The 19363-nt window shown below is 40.7% G+C and overlaps 1 protein-coding gene across 1 annotated transcript in view; it reads left to right on the forward strand.

Moving 5' to 3' along the window:
- COL5A3 (collagen type V alpha 3 chain) overlaps positions 1–19363 on the forward strand; it is a 1727233-nt gene that overhangs the window by 1001774 nt on the left and 706096 nt on the right. Inside the window, exons 36-38 of the mRNA XM_044084684.1 lie at positions 4263–4316; positions 16921–16974; positions 18838–18945. Coding sequence (XP_043940619.1) covers positions 4263–4316; positions 16921–16974; positions 18838–18945 — 216 coding nt within the window. The remainder of the gene's footprint in view (positions 1–4262; positions 4317–16920; positions 16975–18837; positions 18946–19363) is intronic.

Below are 19363 nucleotides of genomic sequence, written 5' to 3' on the forward strand. Positions count from 1 at the left end.
AGTACCTGCCCTCCTCCTCTTATCTCTAGGGAGCAAGTCATCACTGCCCTCTCAAAAACAAACAATACAGCCTCCATGGGACCTGATAACATCCCAGGATGCATCCTACATGAACTCAGGCATGAACCTGCAGCACCATTAGGCACCCTATTCAACCAAAGCCTGAGTACCGGCTTCATCCCAGCCAAGTGGAGGACAGCTACTGTAATCCCTTTGCACAAAGGTGAAACGTCCACCAATCCAGGAAGTTATAGACCTATCAGCCTAACTAGCCTGATCTACAAGGCCATGAAGCGAATTATCATGTACCTCATTAACAAGGACATTTGCAACCCCCAGACACTTGATCCCACACAGTTTGGTTTTGTCAAAGGGAGGTCATGCCTGTTAAATTTGGCCGAGTTCTTTGAGACAGTCACCAAGGCCATAGATGAGGGGAAGATGGTGCACACCACCTACCTTGACCTGGCAAAAGCCTTTGATACTATTCCACACTCAGGTAAAATAGATAAACTCTGTCAACTAGGCATCAATCCATATGTTACCAGATGGGTAGCAAACTGGCTCACTGATAGAACCCACCAATAGGGGAAGTCACCTCAAGTAGTAGACCTGTAACAAGCGGTGTACCCCAGAGATCAGTCTTGAGGCCTCTACTGTTTAGGATATGCTTCTCAGAGGTGCAGGCCAAATCTAGTGAGCTATGGCTGACAAAGTTTGCAGATGACTGCAAGCTGGGTGCTGTAATCAGTTCCCCTAGTGATGTGGTATTCTCCAAGAGGGTGTCACTCAAACAAATGACCGGTGCCAGAAATATGGCCTCAAACTGGATGCTAAAAACTGCATCATCATCCCTTTTGGGGAGAGTGACGCCCCCACAAATTATCACATTGATAGTAAGGTACTAAGCATGCAATCAGTCGTGAGAGACTTGAGCACCCAGGTTGAGAGCAAACTGACTTTTGACCACCATATTGCCTCCATTGTACGGAAAGCTTTCTACATGGCCCACCTCATTAGTAAGGGTATCTCATCCAGGGACAAGGAGGTCATAACATCCCTGTATTCTTCCCTTATAAGACCCATTATTGAATACAATGCTCCTTTTGTCATGTACCTCACAAAGCACATGCAGCAGCTGGAGAGACCTCAGATGTTCCTCACTTGGAGAATCCAGAGCCTCAAATATGTACCCTACACAGATAGGCTAGACTCAGTCTCCTACAGACTCCTCAGAGGTGACCTCTGTCTGGTATACAAAGCAATTTCAGACCTGCCCTGATAAGACTGCTGCATATTTGCAAGTCAAGCTCCACTCGAGTGACCCGCACGTGCAACCTCAGCCTGGTCTGTGATATCAGTAGGACTTGTTGGCAGGACAGATTTGTGTCCCAGAGACTCCCCCTTTTGTGGAATAATCTACCTCTCCACGTAAAGCACAGTAGCTCATTAAACCTTTTTAAGTGCAACCTGGATAACTGGATGGGGAACAGAAAATACACCCCTGGGATTCCACCTGTGTCCCTGCTGGACAGCAGCATAGGGTTCTGACTTATTGGAACATGGTCTAATTTCTTGGCTAGACTTTTAGGGGTCTCAGGGCCAATAGCCTAGTAACCTCCTACGATCCTATAATACAGGTAGTATGGCAACGACTGTATAATTTATGGCAAATGCTTCTAGATAAGAGGCAAAAACTGTAATGTTTCAGAGAAAGTTGTTTACATTATTCAGTGTTTTTGTATTGTCATATTTTGGGGAAACTAGACACAAGATTACGTTCAGAATTCCTGAAAATGAGAGAGCTTTACATAATAAGAATGTTGATCTAGTATTCAGGCATTTTATAGAAGCAAAACACATTAAGCAGGATTGAACTTCATTTCACATTACTTGAGCAAGTGTGAAATTGTGATGGATTTTAAGATATAAAGCAAGTTTTATGGCATAAAGAATCTCTCTGATGTGTACATATATCTATCTGCATTAAATTGTGAGGTACTGCCTTAAAAGCATTCCTGTTGCTGTGGCAATTAATTATGTGACTAAGGTTGAGTATAAAAGAGGCTGGTCTTCCTTGAAGGCATTGCTTGCTGAGTTTCCATGGGCTTTTTAAAATTTTTAATAGAAGTTATGTTTATTATGCAGCAAGCATGCTTGGATATATTTAATTATGGCTGTCACTTTACAGAGATTTGTGTACAGTAAAAACTGAGTAATTTCACTATTTAAACAGGTGTTTTGCCAATATGCAGAAATGAGCCATGTAAATGCAAGTACCTTTGATACAATTGCAGTGAGGCAGTCTGATTTGGTGAGCTGGGGGTATCTCTCTAAAAATATTTACAACATTCATGGGATTGCTTAATGATGGGAAGACTGAACATCAATCTGGTAGACTGTCACATTTCCCCCCTTTAGTTATGGATCAAGTAAATCCCACTAGGTTGGTGCCAGTTTAACAATGCAGCCTGTGTACTCTACAGCAAGGAAAATATATGACCCTTGTTTCGGGGTGAGGGGCGGGTATATTCTAATGGAAGTAACAGAAGCATTACTGCCTACTAGTCAATATCTGCCCAGGGATGTTAAAATGATCAGGAAAATAAATTATGTTCAAAGCAGATTACAAATCTCATGATACAAATTTCACAGTTAACAGTCAGCATCCTTAGCTGTTCTAGAAATGAGATTTGACATAAAGTATAATGGAACAAAGGATGTTAACATTTAGTTATGGAGTTTTTGAGACTAGAAGAAGCTTCACAACTTTTTTCTTTTTAATGAAAAATATGCTTGGATGTTAGTAAAGTACTTTGCAGTTTAAGTTAAATTAGTTTAAGGTTAAGTCTACTCTAAACTGTTGCTTCAATGCTTCATATTAACAAGTAACATAAACAGACATTCCCAACAATAAAACAGTTTAATCCACATCATGACTTAATAAAACATTTTCTAAGCACATTCTTTGTATACAACAATCTTTGTATCCTTCCTGTAGCCAATACAGATTTATGTTACCAACAAATGAATTTTGGAGTTGTACATTCTAACATAAGCATGGATGAAAATATTGCCACCCTGACTTTCTGGGGTGTCACTGAATATCTTAATAGTCATATTCAAATGATCTGAAACATTTATAAGGCTACACTTTTAACTTGTTTCAATGATTATGTATCATTGCATCTTTTGTTCTCATGATCAGATTCTAATCAGATTTACATCGTCTGGATTAAATGAGGAAGATGGCAAGACTAAATATAATGACCCAGAGGCTAGTTCCATGGTAGCCCACTGGCTATTTCATCAATAGCTCAATTGTTAATACCTCTGCCTCATAGCTTCAAGGTCTGTGATTGGAGACTGCTCTCAGGCTACCATCTGTTTAGGGGTTGCATGCCTTACCTGTGTCGGCATAGGTTTTCTCTGAGTACTATGGCATCCACACAAAAATGTGATGGGTGGGTGACTACTCTAACTTGTCTGTATATGTTTGCATTTTTCCATTCCCTTTTCACAAAGACTACAGTTGAAAGGACTCCATGATGACCAGTGTACTTATCTGGTAAACAAATGACTAAATTATGAATGAAAAAAATAGTGCCACTGCCTCTTAGATCCGGTGTCTTAGGGTTCAATCCTGACCACCAGATGTTATCTAGATGGTGTTTGTATGTTCTCCCTATGTTTGTGTGCACTTTCTTCAGGCAGTCTGGCTTCTTGCCAAAGATGTGCTTTTCAAATAATTTGTCATTTTGTTTGGAATGTACAGTACTTCTACTCTGTAAAAGAACCTTTGGCTCAGAGTGACTAATCCATTTAAATAAATGCATGAGTGAGTGAGTGAATTCATAAATAAATGAATATAAACCATTTTCATTTTAGTCCTAAGGGGTAATCCAGTTCTTGACTGAGCAATGATTGTGGCACAATGAAGTGTTTTGAACTTTGAGCTGAAAAGTTAACATCTTTTTATCTTTTATTATTGTTATTTTTAATAGCAGAAAATTATGTTTTAATATAATTTTTATCAGGGTGACATCTGGCTACCCATTGCTAACGTCTTTAGTAGAACAAGTGTGTGCATATAACAGAGATCCAGTAAAGTTGGCTTAATGGATTTATCCCTTGTGGATTCTTAACAGTTCTGAAAAATTACCTGATCTAACTTCCTAGCATACTCTACTACCAAAATGATATGTGTACTTTACAGCAAAATTATGTATGGTTCTTGAGGTATTTTTACTTTTTTCTTTCAGGGAATTCCAGGGAAAGATGGACTACCAGGACACCCTGGACAGAGAGGAGAACCAGTAAGTGCCTTCTTAGTTGGATTATGCTATTTGTTGGTCTAGTAAAGTTATTTTCTGTTTTTAGGGCAATGTGGGAAGCTTTAACGTAGCAGGAAGAATGTAAAAAGAAATGTATATATGAATATAGATGCATCTTTATATCCTACCATCTGAAGACCTGATGTTTACGTTAAATGGCTGTTCAAAATAAAAAGGGCAGCAATTTAGTGTCTTCTTAATTTAGCTTTTGCTAGATGCAGTGTAGCTGTTAAAACTACATATAACTTGTAGCTAATATGTCAGCACTTGAAGGCCTTCTTTTTTTACCGCATCCCATGTTTAGGATAAATGTTATTTTGTGACAACCATTTTGAAACAGATTGTGTGCTCAGCTTCTCTTTAACTGTGTGGGATGACTGAAAACAGGAACAACTGATTTGTACCCATGAAAAACTAGAAATTGATTGATATTGCAAAACGGCATGGAGACCAGCTCATTTTACTCACACCTCTGCTTTACCTGTACATCATGTATTGCAATGCTTAAATTGTTTGCATGTTGCTGTAAAGGAATTTTTACTCGATAAATGTGAAATTTCTTTTTGGGTTGTGAAAAAGAAATAGATTTTTTTCTGTAGATCAACAGCTGTTGTCACATTCCTGAAATAGACTGTAATTGGTTCAGATCAAAATATTGAAGAATAGTAAAAACATAAGGGAAGATTTAGCATATAATGAGTCATTTTCAGTGGCTGTTTCTCAGATGTTAAGGATGCTGGTGTTATGGTCCTACCACATTTTAACTGTGCTGAAAAAACAAAACAAAACATCAACAAAACATCTTTCAGGATAGAGTTTTACGACAGTTGTGTCCTGTTTCACAATATGGATACCACAGCTGATATATTTAAAAATATTATCACAAAATTATTTTAAAAGCAGTCAGGTTGTTGCCTGTAGTTAAACTGTCTGTATAAATCCACTGTTATGGAACTAATTTACTCCATGAAATGTAGGCAAAATTTTATCTCAGCTAGAGGTTTAGATCCAAGGGGTAATTTGAAGGGGTAATAGTGTGCCACTTCTGCCATGAAGTAATAAATCTTGGAACCCTTGATGGGAAATATTGGTGGTGGTAGCTGATGGCTGAGTGGTGGCTACTCTGTATATGTGGGGTTTGAATTGTGGCCTTGGAGTAACACTGGTACTTTTTTTTTCATTTCTGTGTCCAAAAAAGACAGTTTGCTTGATTTCAGGCTGATAGCATTAGTGGATTGGACAACCAGAATTTTGTACATACGCTGATAATGAAGTGCAGTACCAAAGGCTTTTGAGAGGTGGTTGGAGAGAATAGATTTTAAGTGCAGTCTCAGTAGTGCAACACTTACCTCTGGTGCAGATGGCTATGAGTTCTACTCCCACACTAAAAACATTGATTGCTGACACTGGAGTACAGGATGGGGGGGGGGTGATGTACTCTTGAGTGTGTTGTCGTTCGGAGGATTCATTAAACTGAACCCCCATCTGCTGTAGTTGGTGGTAACGCAGGTGCATATAAAAGATCCCATGGCATTTACTGAAAAGAAACAGGGAAGTTCTTCAATGCCCTGGCCATATTTCCCCTAGTAGTATAAATACCACCTCGGGTCTCCCTAGTGGGACTAACTTAATTAACGAAAGATAAATAAATGTGTATACAGACACCTGTTAAAGTAAACTTACCTCGCAGTGACAAGAGATAGCTTTACTTATTTCAGGTTCAGTAAAATGACAGACTGGCACCCACTAATAGCCTACCTAGGAGGGTTCACATTTTGATGTTAGGTAATCACACACTCTTTAGGTATATGAGTGAGGGGCAGGGAAAGTCATTTTTGCTGATGATGTGTTTTTTTTTCACTTCAGACATGAGGCAGTCGTGAATTGTGTCATTGTTACACAAAGTACATAATGCTGGATTTAACATTTTTAGTCAGTATATTCTGTGTAAAAGTACAAAAAAGCTTAACAAGGAAACAATACATATTAAGACTCTGTAAAACCTCTATAAGAGAGAATATAAATGTGGAATATACTAGAGTGCAATTATGTAAAGTCAAAACAAAAAAGACATTAAGCAAAATTAACTGTGATTCATTTCATTTCTGAAACTATTAATACTGTCACATATATTAAATGCATTAAAATGTGCTTAGTAAGACTTGGAAAGTGATATATATATATATATATATATATATATACACACACACATATATATATATATATATATACACACACACACACATGTGTATATATATATATATATATATATATATATATATATATATATATATATATACATATATATATATATATATATATATATATGTGTGTGTGTGTGTGTGTGTGTATAGACAACTTAACTGAGTAACAAGGAAATGCAGTTTTCCAGCCTTAAGGGTAGTAAACACTAATTATTAATTAATGAAGAACAAACCAAGAAAAATAGGAAAAGTAGTTGTAAAGGAGCAATATCATCTTATGACGTGCTAAAATAGATTGTTGTCATAAGTACTAATGTAACATCCATTTTAAAGATCATCATGCATTCTTACTAAAAACAAGAAAACTGGATTCAAGCTGGTACTGCTTATTAAGTAAAAACAAAAGCTGAGCACTTTCACTCTTGTCAGAGCTTTGTCAGCTCTAAGTATTTATCTATATCTGTATAGCTATCTGCATCTATCTATATCTATTTATCTCTCTCTCTCTCTCTCTCTCTATATATATATATATAGAGAGAGAGATATACACACAAACACAGACACATACACACACACACACACACACACACACACACACACACACACACACACACACACACACACACACACACACACACACACACACACACACATATGTATGTCAAAAGGAGGTGTGTGTAGTAGAAAGGCCATATTTTATTAGTCCAAATCAGGCAACAAGCTGGTTGAGTAGCTAAACCACGTGAGTGTCTTAAAAGTAATTAAAGCCAGTAAAGACTATCCTAAAACAGATTCATACAAGATCCTATGATCCATGTGATCCATATTTGATTGGCAGCTCAGCCTCATAGCCAAGCTGCCATGAGACAGGAGAGTAATATCGAGGATAACCTGCTCACCTTTCCTCAGGGAGAGGAGTAGGGAGCATGCATTCATGCAAGATCTCTGTGATAGATTCTGGGACCCACCAGCTCACCTTTCCTCAGGGAGAGGAGTAGGGAGCATGCATTCATGCAAGATCTCTGTGATAGATTCTAGGTGACTCAAGCTCACCTGTTCTCAAGGAGAGGTGTAGGGAGCATGCATTCATGCAAGATCTCTGTGATAGATTCTGGGGCCCACCGGCTCACCTTTCCTCAGGGAGAGGAGTAGGGAGCATGCATTCATGCAAGATCTCTGTGATAGATTCTGGGGCCCACCGGCTCACCTTTCCTCAGGTAGAGGAGTATGGAGCATGCATTCATGCAAGATCTTTGTGATAGATTCTGGGGCCCACCGGCTCACCTTTCTCAGGGATAGGAGTAGGGAACATGCGTTTGGACAAGATCTCTGTGATAGATTCTGGGGCACTCAAGCTCACCTGTCCTCAAGGAGAGGTGTAGGGAGCATGTGTTCAGGCAAGATCTGTTTGATATATTTGGGGGACCACAGAGAAGCTGATCTGTCTACAAGGGGAGCAGGACCAAACTGAGTGCATCACATGTGGAAATGTGAATGGACATTACAAAAGATCCATTGAATACCAACCTCTTGGGCAGTGATGGACAAGGACAGGGGATGTAAGACAAACCCTGATCCTAGTGCATGGATATTGGCTCAAACTTTGGGCTCACTTGACTCTCACTTCATTTAGCAAATGGTCCAAAGGGCTGTTATCCTGGAGAAAGAAAGGGCCCATGGTGTGGCTAGTAGGCAGGGTGCAATGGTCAGCAGAGTGACTGGGCAAACAACAAAATGAAATTCTTGAATGACTGTTTTTTTTTTTTTTGCTGCTTTCTTTGTGGGTACACCTCTCTCTGTTCACTGACCACAAAGCCAGCCACAATCCTCATTTGTTTACCATGACCAACGTGAGAATATTCTGAGATTTGGCTTTGAGAGGTGTTTGTATTACGGCCCTAACCCCAGCCATGTAGGCTGATATGGGCATCTTATGTCACTGTGGAGACATTCTATGCTTTCCTCCCAACATGTCTGTTCCTATATATTCATGCCCCATGAGGGCTACCATCACTGGCATTGTACCACTAAGCCCATGTCCACAGGTTCTGCTTCCACATATGCATACTTATATGGGGGTAGACTTGCTGACTAGGATCACCAACTCCCTCTTCTCAGGATACATATGCCAGTAAAAGCTGGTCACTCCTTCCCTGTTATACCCAGCTCCTCCTACTCCAGCTGTTCACTCCTTCCCTGTTATACCCAGCTCCTCCCACTCCAGCTGCTCACTCCTTTCCTGTTATACCCAGCTCCTCCCACTCCAGCTGCTCACTCCTTCCCTGTTATAGCCAGCTCCTCCCACTTCAAGCTGCTAATCAGACTGGAGTCATCTTGTTTTTTTTTAACTTACTGTTAATAAAATTTCAGAGAGAAGATATCATTTTACATTGCCAAAAATAGGGAAGCTATCAGCTATAATCATCAGCTTCTTAACACATATCTTACTGTAAGCATTCAAATTAGGAAAGAAGGAAGCCAGTTTGTAGAGGATAAATATGTATTACTGTAAGTCATATATTTGGTGTAATAGAATTTTGAAAATTAATATTTTGTGCAGCTTTTTTGAGATAAGTTCCCATCAAAATTATGATGAATCCGGTCAGCATATCCATGACGAATAGAGAAATAATAAAATTGACATTTGCTAATATTTTATTATAAAATGTGTATAGATTATCAGTATTAGAATGCAGTGTATAAGTGACTCAGCTGGGTAGATGGGTTTCTTTATTTTAATCATGGACACTGGCACTGTCACTAGTGTGTGCAAAATCACTACATGATTTTTGAGTATCAGCTGCTTCTCTTGTCACAGTAATGAAATCAAATGGAAAAGAGACATATGTAGTAGATACACGAAGGGAACACCTGTGTTAGGTCCCTTGTTTCTTTCTGCTAAATTCTTTGTTGCAAATGACAGCATGCAGCTGTAAACATGAAGTTAAGAGTTCAATTACAGGAATTCTTTAAGGTCAAGAGACACCTGTTTTTTTATTTTTTTTCATTTGTTAACCAAGTAAATTTACTGGATAGAAGTCACCTTTTCAGGGGTGACCTTGGAGCAATGTATGGTTAAGTGATGTGATCATAGGCAAATGGGGGTGGAAGGACCCAAACCATGCACCATGGACTACAGAGAGACGCTTATTAACAGCTGAGAGTCTTGATCCATTTTATCAACTGTCAAGACAATCTTTCCTCAAGATGAGCAGCAGTCACTGATGACACTGTACTAGGAAGGTCTTGCAGTGAGATTCACAAATTTTGACATTATATGACAGAGGAGGATGCTCATACACACTCACACCACACACACACACACACACACACACACACACACACACACACACACACACACACGTTCTTCAGTGTTTTTTTTCTACAAAGATCTCTGCTTCACACAGATTGGAAGCCTGTCCCAATGAAAGGGTAGTCCTCGAGTCAAACAGCTGTCCCTCCAACATATCCTTTTTATGTTGCAGACAAGGTTTAAGTCTCTTGATTGGGTAAGTCTGATGCTGTTTGCTTTGTGGATATGTTAAAGGTCTACCAGAGTGGGATCCAGGTATTGCAGGCATAGATTACCCTTCCTTAACCCTATTCAAGTGCAAGTTTTGCCACTGGATGGGTAATTGGATGCTGACCTCTGGTCTGGGACGTATGTCTCTGATGGAGTAAGCAAATCATGTCCTACATTATTCAAATTTATTGGCCATATTTGGGTTGAAGGGCCAGGCTTATAAGGGCTGTAGAGGTTGTTATCCTAGTATGCATCTATAAACCTATGAATAGTCTGTAAGAGACAGAGTACAGGGATAGGTCTTTGAAGCAATTTGTGTAGGAGAGGTTATTAACACCTTGTATTCTTTTTGTGAGGAACATCTGTGGATGCCCCACTTGTTGCATGTGCCTGGTCAGGTACATCCTGAAAGGGCATTGCATTCAATGTCAATTCTGATGAGGGACAAATACAGTGGAATTATGGCTTTCTTGGACCTAGATGCCATATCTGCCATCTTGCTTATAATTTGTGCAACATAGAATGATTTCCTTACTATTGTATACACATAGAACTTAGAACTGCTCTATCTCTCAAATTAAACACCATATTCTCATTCTAAGGCCTTTCACTGGTCCAAATAAGTAATCTTACAAGTTAGCACTATTAAACCATAAGCACTACCTACTCTTATACTCTCTATGATTACCTTGACCCCTATTGGTCCATCTTAATTCATTTTCCCTATATTACTCTAGCATGTCCAAAGGTCAGTTAATGGTTTCCTCTCAAGTCCAGTTGGTGAATCTGGGAATTTTGAGGCAATGTTACAACTGTCTCAAGTATACGGACAACCCTCTCCTCCTCCAAACAGGTTCAAATATATGTGTGAGATGCAGCCATATAGCCAAACTGGAGGCTGAGCTCTCTCATCTCAAAACTGGTGAAGCCGGTCAGGAGGAGAAGGTAACCTCACACAACACAATTCCAGTATCACATAGTCCCACCACATCAAAAAAAAAACATACTCAGAGGCTCTAAATAAAAATCTACCTAAGCAACAGAGACCTCCAAAGCAGACATCCAAGCAAACGCTACCCCAAAACAAAACACGCACAACACATAGCCCACAAAGTCAGTGTGCCAAGCAGCCACAGCCCTTAAGGCTGAATAACACACCTGATACTCTTGCAATAGGTGACTCTATTGTCAGACACACTGACATCCCGCTCACCAGGCTGAACAAAGAGAAGGTCACAGTGAGCTGCCTGTCGGGCGCTAGGATCCGCCACATAATGCAAGCACTCAGGTCACTCCAAAGCAAATACAAATATGACTCAGTCATTGTACATGCTGGTGTGAATGACCTGAGACGTACCTCCCTGGACTACATGAAAAGAGACATAGAGGAGCTCTCTGATCATGTAGCCCAGGCTGGTATGACCCTGACCTTGATCAGCATCTTACCCTGACCTAGAATGATGCCACAGTACAAAGACAAAATGATCGATTTTAACAATTGGCTAAAATTTTGGTGTCATTCAAAGGGGATCCACTGTCTGTCAGCCTGGGATGACATGCTCGACAAGCCACGTTGCTTCGCTAGGGACGGCTTGCACCTGTCACCACTGGGCTTTCGGATATTGGCAAAAGCTCTTGCCACCCCCATAGTGCCTTTTTTAGGCAAGGCTCAAAAGTCAAACCCACCTCCATAGTCAGCACAAGGAACAAGAAACTAAGGGTAATGCTGCTAAATGCCAGAAGTCTTAACCTCAAGATGCATGAACTCGAAGCTCTCCTCATTATGGAGAACATCGATATCTGTGCAGTGACAGAAACCTGGTTCAAGGCTCCAGAGAGCACTCCAGCACTACCAGGTTCTACCTCATATCATGCTTTTCGGCCCCAAAACCCAGACCGAACCACAAAAGGAGGGGGAGTTTCCATATTTATCAAGGATATCCACACCTCCAGATTAGTGGCATTGCATGAAGTATCGGAGATCATCCATGTGCAACTAACAGTGGGCAAGACTGCTTTTCAGTTTATAGCATCCTACAGACCACCCTCTCAAAGTCAGGAATCCCACTCGGCTTTCCTGAAAACATTGGAGAACATGAAGTTCTCTCCAAACACCATTATATTGGGTGACTTCAACTACCCAAACATAGACTGGGAGCACTACTCAAGCCCCAGCACCTTAGCCCAAAGGTTCCTGGAAATTATAAACTCAAATGCTATGGAACACCTAGTCACCACTCCCACAAGAGGGGATAACATACTAGACCTAATCATTACCAACATGGGTACTCTATTCTCCATACCAGAAGTATATCCCTCATTGGTAAGATCAGACCATAAATTAATTTCACTGGATATCCACATCCCGACCCCACCCCCAACCCAGAAAACCACAGTGAAAAACTTCTCAAAAGCGAACTTCTCACTTCTCAAAACTGAAGTGGAATCCTTCAAGGCCCCAGGGCCAGTGGAAGCTAGGGCCCAAACTGCAGACTCCTATATAAACGCATTCTACGGACATCTCCAGGAATGCATGGATCATGCTATCCCAAACAAAACCAAGACCCAATCATCCAAAGGCAGGCGTCCAGTCTGGTGGACCCCAGCCATAAATAAACTGTACAACCGAAGGAGGAAGCTACTACATGATAGAGCAAAATCCCTAATAGGGAAGGCAGCTCTGATCAGTACTAGCAAAAAATTACGATCCCTCATAAAATCTTCCAAGGCCAGCTTCGAGAGAAAAATTGCACAGGACACTAAAGACAATCATAAGGCTTTTTTCAGTTATGTTAGGAACTCCCAGACTTGTTCTGAGTTGATTCTAAACAATAAAAAATACACTGAACCCACAGACATCGCCAATATCCTGGCAGACAGGTTCAGTGCAAACGTCTCCATCCCTTCCCCCCCAAAAGAGCAAGTATCAATCCCGGCAGAGGGCTGCCTTCCAAACATCTCTGATGCTCAGGTGAAGGCTGCCCTCTCCAAACCAAAAAACACTGCTTCCATGGGACCAGATGGCGTCCCGGGTTGCATCCTACATGAACTCCAAGAAGAACTAATCCCTCAAATAAAACAGTTGTACAATCTCAGCCTCACTACAGGATATGTGCCCACAGAATGGCGTACAGCAACAGTGGTCCCACTCCACAAAGGTGGAGCCTCTACGGACCCTGGAAACTATCGCCCCATAAGCCTGACTAGCCTAGTCTGCAAGGCTATGGAGAGGATCATCATGGAGCTCATAAACAAAGACATTGGGGACCTACAGACACTAGATCCTACCCAATTTGGCTTCGTCAAGTGCAGATCCTGCCTTTTGAACCTGGTCGACTTCTTTGAAACATTCACCAAAGCCATAGATGAAGGGAAGGTAGTCCACACAGCCTATCTGGACCTAGCAAAGGCATTTGACACAATACCCCACTCGGGCATCATAGATAAGCTATCCAGCTTAAATATAAACCCCTATGTCACTAGATGGGTCGCAAACTGGTTCAAAGACAGAACCCACAGAGTGAGAGTTGCTGGAGCCATGTCAGACTCGAAACCGATCACAAGTGGCGTCCCACAAGGTTCTGTCCTGGGACCGCTCTTGTTCGGTATATACTTTTCCGAGGTACAGGCCAACGTGGGAGGACTATGGCTCACCAAGTTCGCAGATGACTGCAAACTGGGCGCCATAATCGACTCTCCAGCTGACACAAACATCCTTCAAAAAGGTCTCACAGAGACGGATAACTGGTGCCAGAGCCATGGTCTAAAGCTAAATGCCAAAAAGTGTATAGTCATACCCTTTGGCAAAAACAATGTGCCCACAAATTACCACATAGGCGGTAAATCATTAAGTACAGAGAAAGTAATTAGGGATCTGGGGACCCAAGTTGATAGCAATCTCTCCTTTGACAACCACATTGCCAAAGTGGTTAGAAAGACCTTCTACATAGCCCACCTCATCATGAAAGGATTCACATCTAGATCAAGAGAGGTAATCGTGCCCCTTTATTCATCCCTCAACAGGCCCATCATAGAATACAATGCCCCTTTTGGTATGTACCTTACCCGACACCTGCAGCAATTAGAAAGACCCCAAAAGTACCTCACCAAGAGGATCAAGGGACTCAAGCAGATGCCATATGCTGCTCGGTTAAAAAAACTCCAGCTCTACTCAGTTGCATACCGCCTACTTCGAGGCAATCTATGCCTGACATATAAAGCTATGTCCAATCCAGAATTAATGGACATGCTCCACCTCAGTAAATCTAAATCCCTTAGAGCCACAGGCTCAAGGGACTTGAACCTCAGCACGGAAATAAATTGAACTTGCTGGAGGGACAGATTCATAACCCAGAGGCTCCCTTCGCTCTGGAATAGAATTCCAATTCATGTTAGGCAGAGCACCTCACTGAATCTCTTCAAGAAGAATCTTGATAAGTGGATGGGGGATCGTAGGTTTCTCCCGGGGATTACTTCCGTGTCACTATTAGACAGAGGCACAGTAAACTAAACCTTAAAAAGGGCACAGTATACTCAAATCAAGGGGTGGCGTAAGCCAAACAAAATCCGGCTAGGCTTGTAATTGCCCCAGGCCAGGTAGCCTAGTATGAACCTATGAACCTATGAACATGATGGCCAAACACCAGCTTGCTGTCTACACATGTCCCCAAATCCTACTGGGTCTAAGCAGGAGTGTGCTATCAATGAGGTAGTTTCCTGGGGTAGCAGATTTTTCCAAAGGATACTGTTTAAGAGTTTTAGACAATGGCTGGCACCAGTTATTTATCTGGATCTACCTTCTTGGAGGATATTAGTATCTTGGGGAGGGATTATATGACTGCACCTAATTTGCAATTGTGAGCAGACTTTGTCAACTATGGGCCCTTAATGCTGGCCTTGACTTTAAAGAATTAGATGCTAAAAAGTAGCCTGCCCAGCTCAGAGCCTTGATGATTTGGCTTAATGTGCTCATGAAATAGTTTTGTAGATGCAGTTTTGGCTGAAAACCTAGTTGTACAGTTGCAAATTTATTAATACTGTCTGTTGTACTTGTTTGATGAGTTAACTGTTCATATTTTTGTTTATATTTCTTGCCATAATTCTTGTACCAAATGTACACATCCTGCCACATTTCTTCTTCTCATCCTGCCTAATTTCTTCTTCTCCATGACTGGACTTTCTTTCCAACATTACTCTGAAGTCTCTACCCAGAGTTAACTTTAGTTGAGTTTGACATTCCTGCCCCATTGGGGTGTAAGTAAATAAAACTGAAAATTAAACAATACTGATCTTACTGTCACCAGGAGCAGGAGGGGTACAGCCTCCCCATTGCTAATACTGGTGTTGGTAGACTAATATGGAAGGACCCTAGGCAAAATTTTGTTGGACTCTACCTTACTGATGATTATGAGATGCATGCCTTTAGAATACTTATGCAAGCTTGCACACAAAGTCAGTGTGATATTCTGGGGTGGGCAATTGGATGAGTGATCTACCTATAATGACCTCCTCTGTGGTTATATGGTACAAATGATGGCGTATAGGGTGCTAGCATACATACCATCTATGTTAACACTATTAAAAAACATCAAAGTGGTATTTGCACAAAATCATTTATTTTAATATTACCTGTGGAGGATGGTGGTTAAAGGAAGGCCCTATGTTTCCTTGTACTTATATTGTCCCTATTTAATAAAATCAACACTGAGGTCATCATACCTTGGAAAAATGATTTCTCCCTTGCAGTGCAACCTAGTTTGAATGGGTATTTCAAACAGTTATGCATTTTTCACAATTGTCTGTTAGTCAGCCTGCCTACACTTGACATAGACTTATGTTTGTGTTGCATATCTTCTGCGGTTAAAACTACCCAAAACTATGCAAATTCCTCCAAAATGTCACAGAAACAGTAAAAATATATTATTAAAATAGCTCTGGGGCACAGGGAGAAGAAACCATTACTAGGATCCACGAACATCTCTGTTTGATTAGCAGCATGGGAGCTGGTGGGCTTATGCTAGGGTTTGAGAGTAAACAGCCTGTTCTGGCTCATCCATCCTGGAGGAAGAGAGGTAGCTCTGTCCAGCTGCTTCCATCACACCATGAGAGACCACTAGTTGTACCTGAACCTAAGGAGTGCATGCTATATTAGTGATGTGCCACATAACGTGAGGCATCATATGTGGTAACGTGCATGCTCTTCTGATAAGGCACCATTAGTGGGTACTACTACTCCCAGTTCTCAGCACAGAGGAATGAATAGGCTGATTGATCTCTCCGGATAAGAATGTGTGGGTTGTAGGACTCTTGGCTAGCCTGTGGGATACCTGATCCTTGTCTCTGATGGTGTGAACGGGCTAAGAGGGTGAAGGTATGAGAGTCATTACACAAGTCCTGTGGAGTTAAGGGATCAGGAAGGGGTGGAGAGAAAAATATTTTATTCTATCATCAACTCTAACCATATTACAAAGTGCTCTTTAAGTTGGCAGTACTGGTTCATAGTTTCATAGGTGTTTACTTCAATAATGACCACAAGGGTCATGAATCCCAAATTTTCTGACAATTCTGTTACCCTTGAATAGTGTAAGCAGGGGCTTGGGAGATTAAATATTTACAGGCAGGAGCCCAGGAAATGAACCATTTACAGGTTGCCTGTGTCCATTAGAGACATAGGTGAAAGGTCATAATCAAACCTTGTACCTTGCATTTGTGACGTAAAGACATTAACCATTATGCCAACTCCACCCCAAGGTCAAGGTTACATGGTAATTCAGTCAGACAATGGCAGCATTCTAATCTCTTATTCCTTTTTTGAAGTGCATCTGAATATTTTCTGACCATTTCCTTCTTTTGGTTTCAGGGATTTCAAGGAAAGACTGGACCTCCAGGACCAACAGGTGTCATTGGACCACAGGTAAGTGAATCAGTGTTCCTCCTTCAATATGGTTGTAAAAGTTGTTTAACAGGTAGTCACTTTGTAATATAAAGGAAATGCTTTTTACCAATGTCAAATATTTACATTCTGGAGCAAGGCTGAATGTTAGTCCAGATGCTCAGCATCCTTTAACTTGAACATTATTTACTTAGACTATCTCTCGGCAGTTGTAAACTCTTATTTTCACTAGATTGCTGCTTAATTGAGTACAGTATGTTGTTGTCATGAAGAACTAAAGAACACCCAAGTGTGGCAATGCTGTGCTAAGCATTATAAACACTGTAGGCACTTGGAACGTTTAGTGCAATATTAATGCAAAACAGTACACACACACACACACACACACACACATATATATATATATATATATATATATATATATATATATATATATAATGGAGACGTGGCATAATGGCACTGGTTCTAGCCACACCTGCACCAGTTAACCATGGTTTATACTATGCAGGTGCATATAGATAGGCTTCCAGCTTTTGAATATTCGAAAGTTAATAGTATTTTGTTACTCCAAACAGTCAGTAATGGGGAAGCTTTCCACAGGTGTGAATGCCCTGGGGATGGCCCTGCTTTTAATAAGAAAATCTAAAAATGAAAGGAAAATCTCCAGACCTCACACAAATAGGAATACAGTTAAAAACTAAAAAAAAAAAAAAAAAAAAACTGGGAAAGCCAGGAGCAGCAAAGCCATCTATAAAAAGGGTCTATATTAGAACATTGAAATTTCACAACTTCGAATGTTCTAATATTGACCCCTATTTAGCGAACGCTGACAACATCGAACATGCAGAACAGCGGATTTTTTCCTAGGGAGAAATTTTGCTGTTCCGAAACACATACACACAACACAAGCACACCAAACAAATAGCAATCCATACACATACACCTAAAATCTTACAGCTAACCCTACACTAAACTGTACAAACACCACTAACTATCCACTTACCTTAACCCAAACCCTAACCCTAAGGTCCGGCACTATCGCACACTCACCTCACCCGCTCCCTAACCCCAACTCACCTACCCCGCCATAAGCCTCACGTCCATACAATCGCACACTTACCTGACCCGCGCCCTAATCCTAACTCACCTAACCCGCCCTAACTCTCACGTCCACACAATCGCACACATACCTAACCCGCGCCCTAACCCTAGCTCACCTAACCTTATAATCACAGTTACCTGAACCCAACCCGTAACTTTCCACCACAGCGCTGAAAATAGCGAAACAACAGAAACGGACAACCAAATTCTTTCCCTAGGAAAAAAATCGGTTTTCTGTCATTTCGCTATTTTCAGCACTGTGGGAAAAAGTTACGGGTTGGGTTCAGGTAAGTGTGCGATTGGGCGCTGAATAGGGGTCAATATTAGAACATTCAAAGCTGTGAAACTTCAATGTTCTAATATAGACCCCAATAAAAAACAAGGTTTGATGGTGAACATACCTCTGAACTGTCAATAATTTTGCAGAATGTCCAGATTTTTGCTTCATATTTTTGGTATGTTCCTCATAAATTTTATGTTTTTCTAGTAAATTATTATGGATTGAAGTCACTAAATATTGATAGGCATGAGTTTCAAGATTCATATTGCTCAGAAAATTCATGCTAACACAACACTTTTATTCTAGTAAGTTTTTAAGTTGATGAGCAATATTTAAAATTTGCCCCTATTTTTCATACTTTGTCCCCCCATTATTCTTGGCTTTGTTCAGATTTCTTGTGCAAAAACACTACATTTTGTGATCTCTGTATAAATTATAGAGTATAAGAAGACTGCTATATTTCTCACTGAGTAATCATACACTGGCTGTTTTCTTTCTTCTAGGGTAAATCAGGAGAGACTGGTCCAGTTGGTGAGAGAGGACACCCTGGTGCTCCTGGACCTCCTGGGGAGCATGGACTTCCAGGAGCTGCTGGGAAAGAAGGAAGCAAAGTAAGTCCGTGGGGTCATTACATTCTTAGATTTGAGATTGTTTACATACTGGGGTCACTTTGTGGGTAAAGAGATAGTAATAGTACGATTTAATGGGACTGCGTTTAGTTATTTTTTTAATTTGTTTTTCTGTACTTCTGCTGCACTCTGTGATGTTCTCTGGTCATTAGAATTTACCACATTTAGATACTCAGCTCGCAAATAGCCAAGTAGTTGCAAAACCATCTGTAACGTTTATTTAAAAAAAAAAAAAACAGTTTCAGTGTCTTAGCAGACAGCACATTCACCTTTGATACCAAGCAAGTCAGGTGGTTGTGTTCATATCAGGTGCTTGGATTCTTACGCTGGTTCTAACAGTGCAGCTTAGTATGAAGGGGTGCTTCTTCCTGAGTTGTAACTGTCCAGATAACATGTCTAC

Source organism: Protopterus annectens, chromosome 9.part0 (assembly GCF_019279795.1).
Source record: "Protopterus annectens isolate FY-2018-M chromosome 9.part0, PAN1.0, whole genome shotgun sequence".
Classification (NCBI taxonomy): Eukaryota; Metazoa; Chordata; order Ceratodontiformes; family Protopteridae; genus Protopterus; species Protopterus annectens.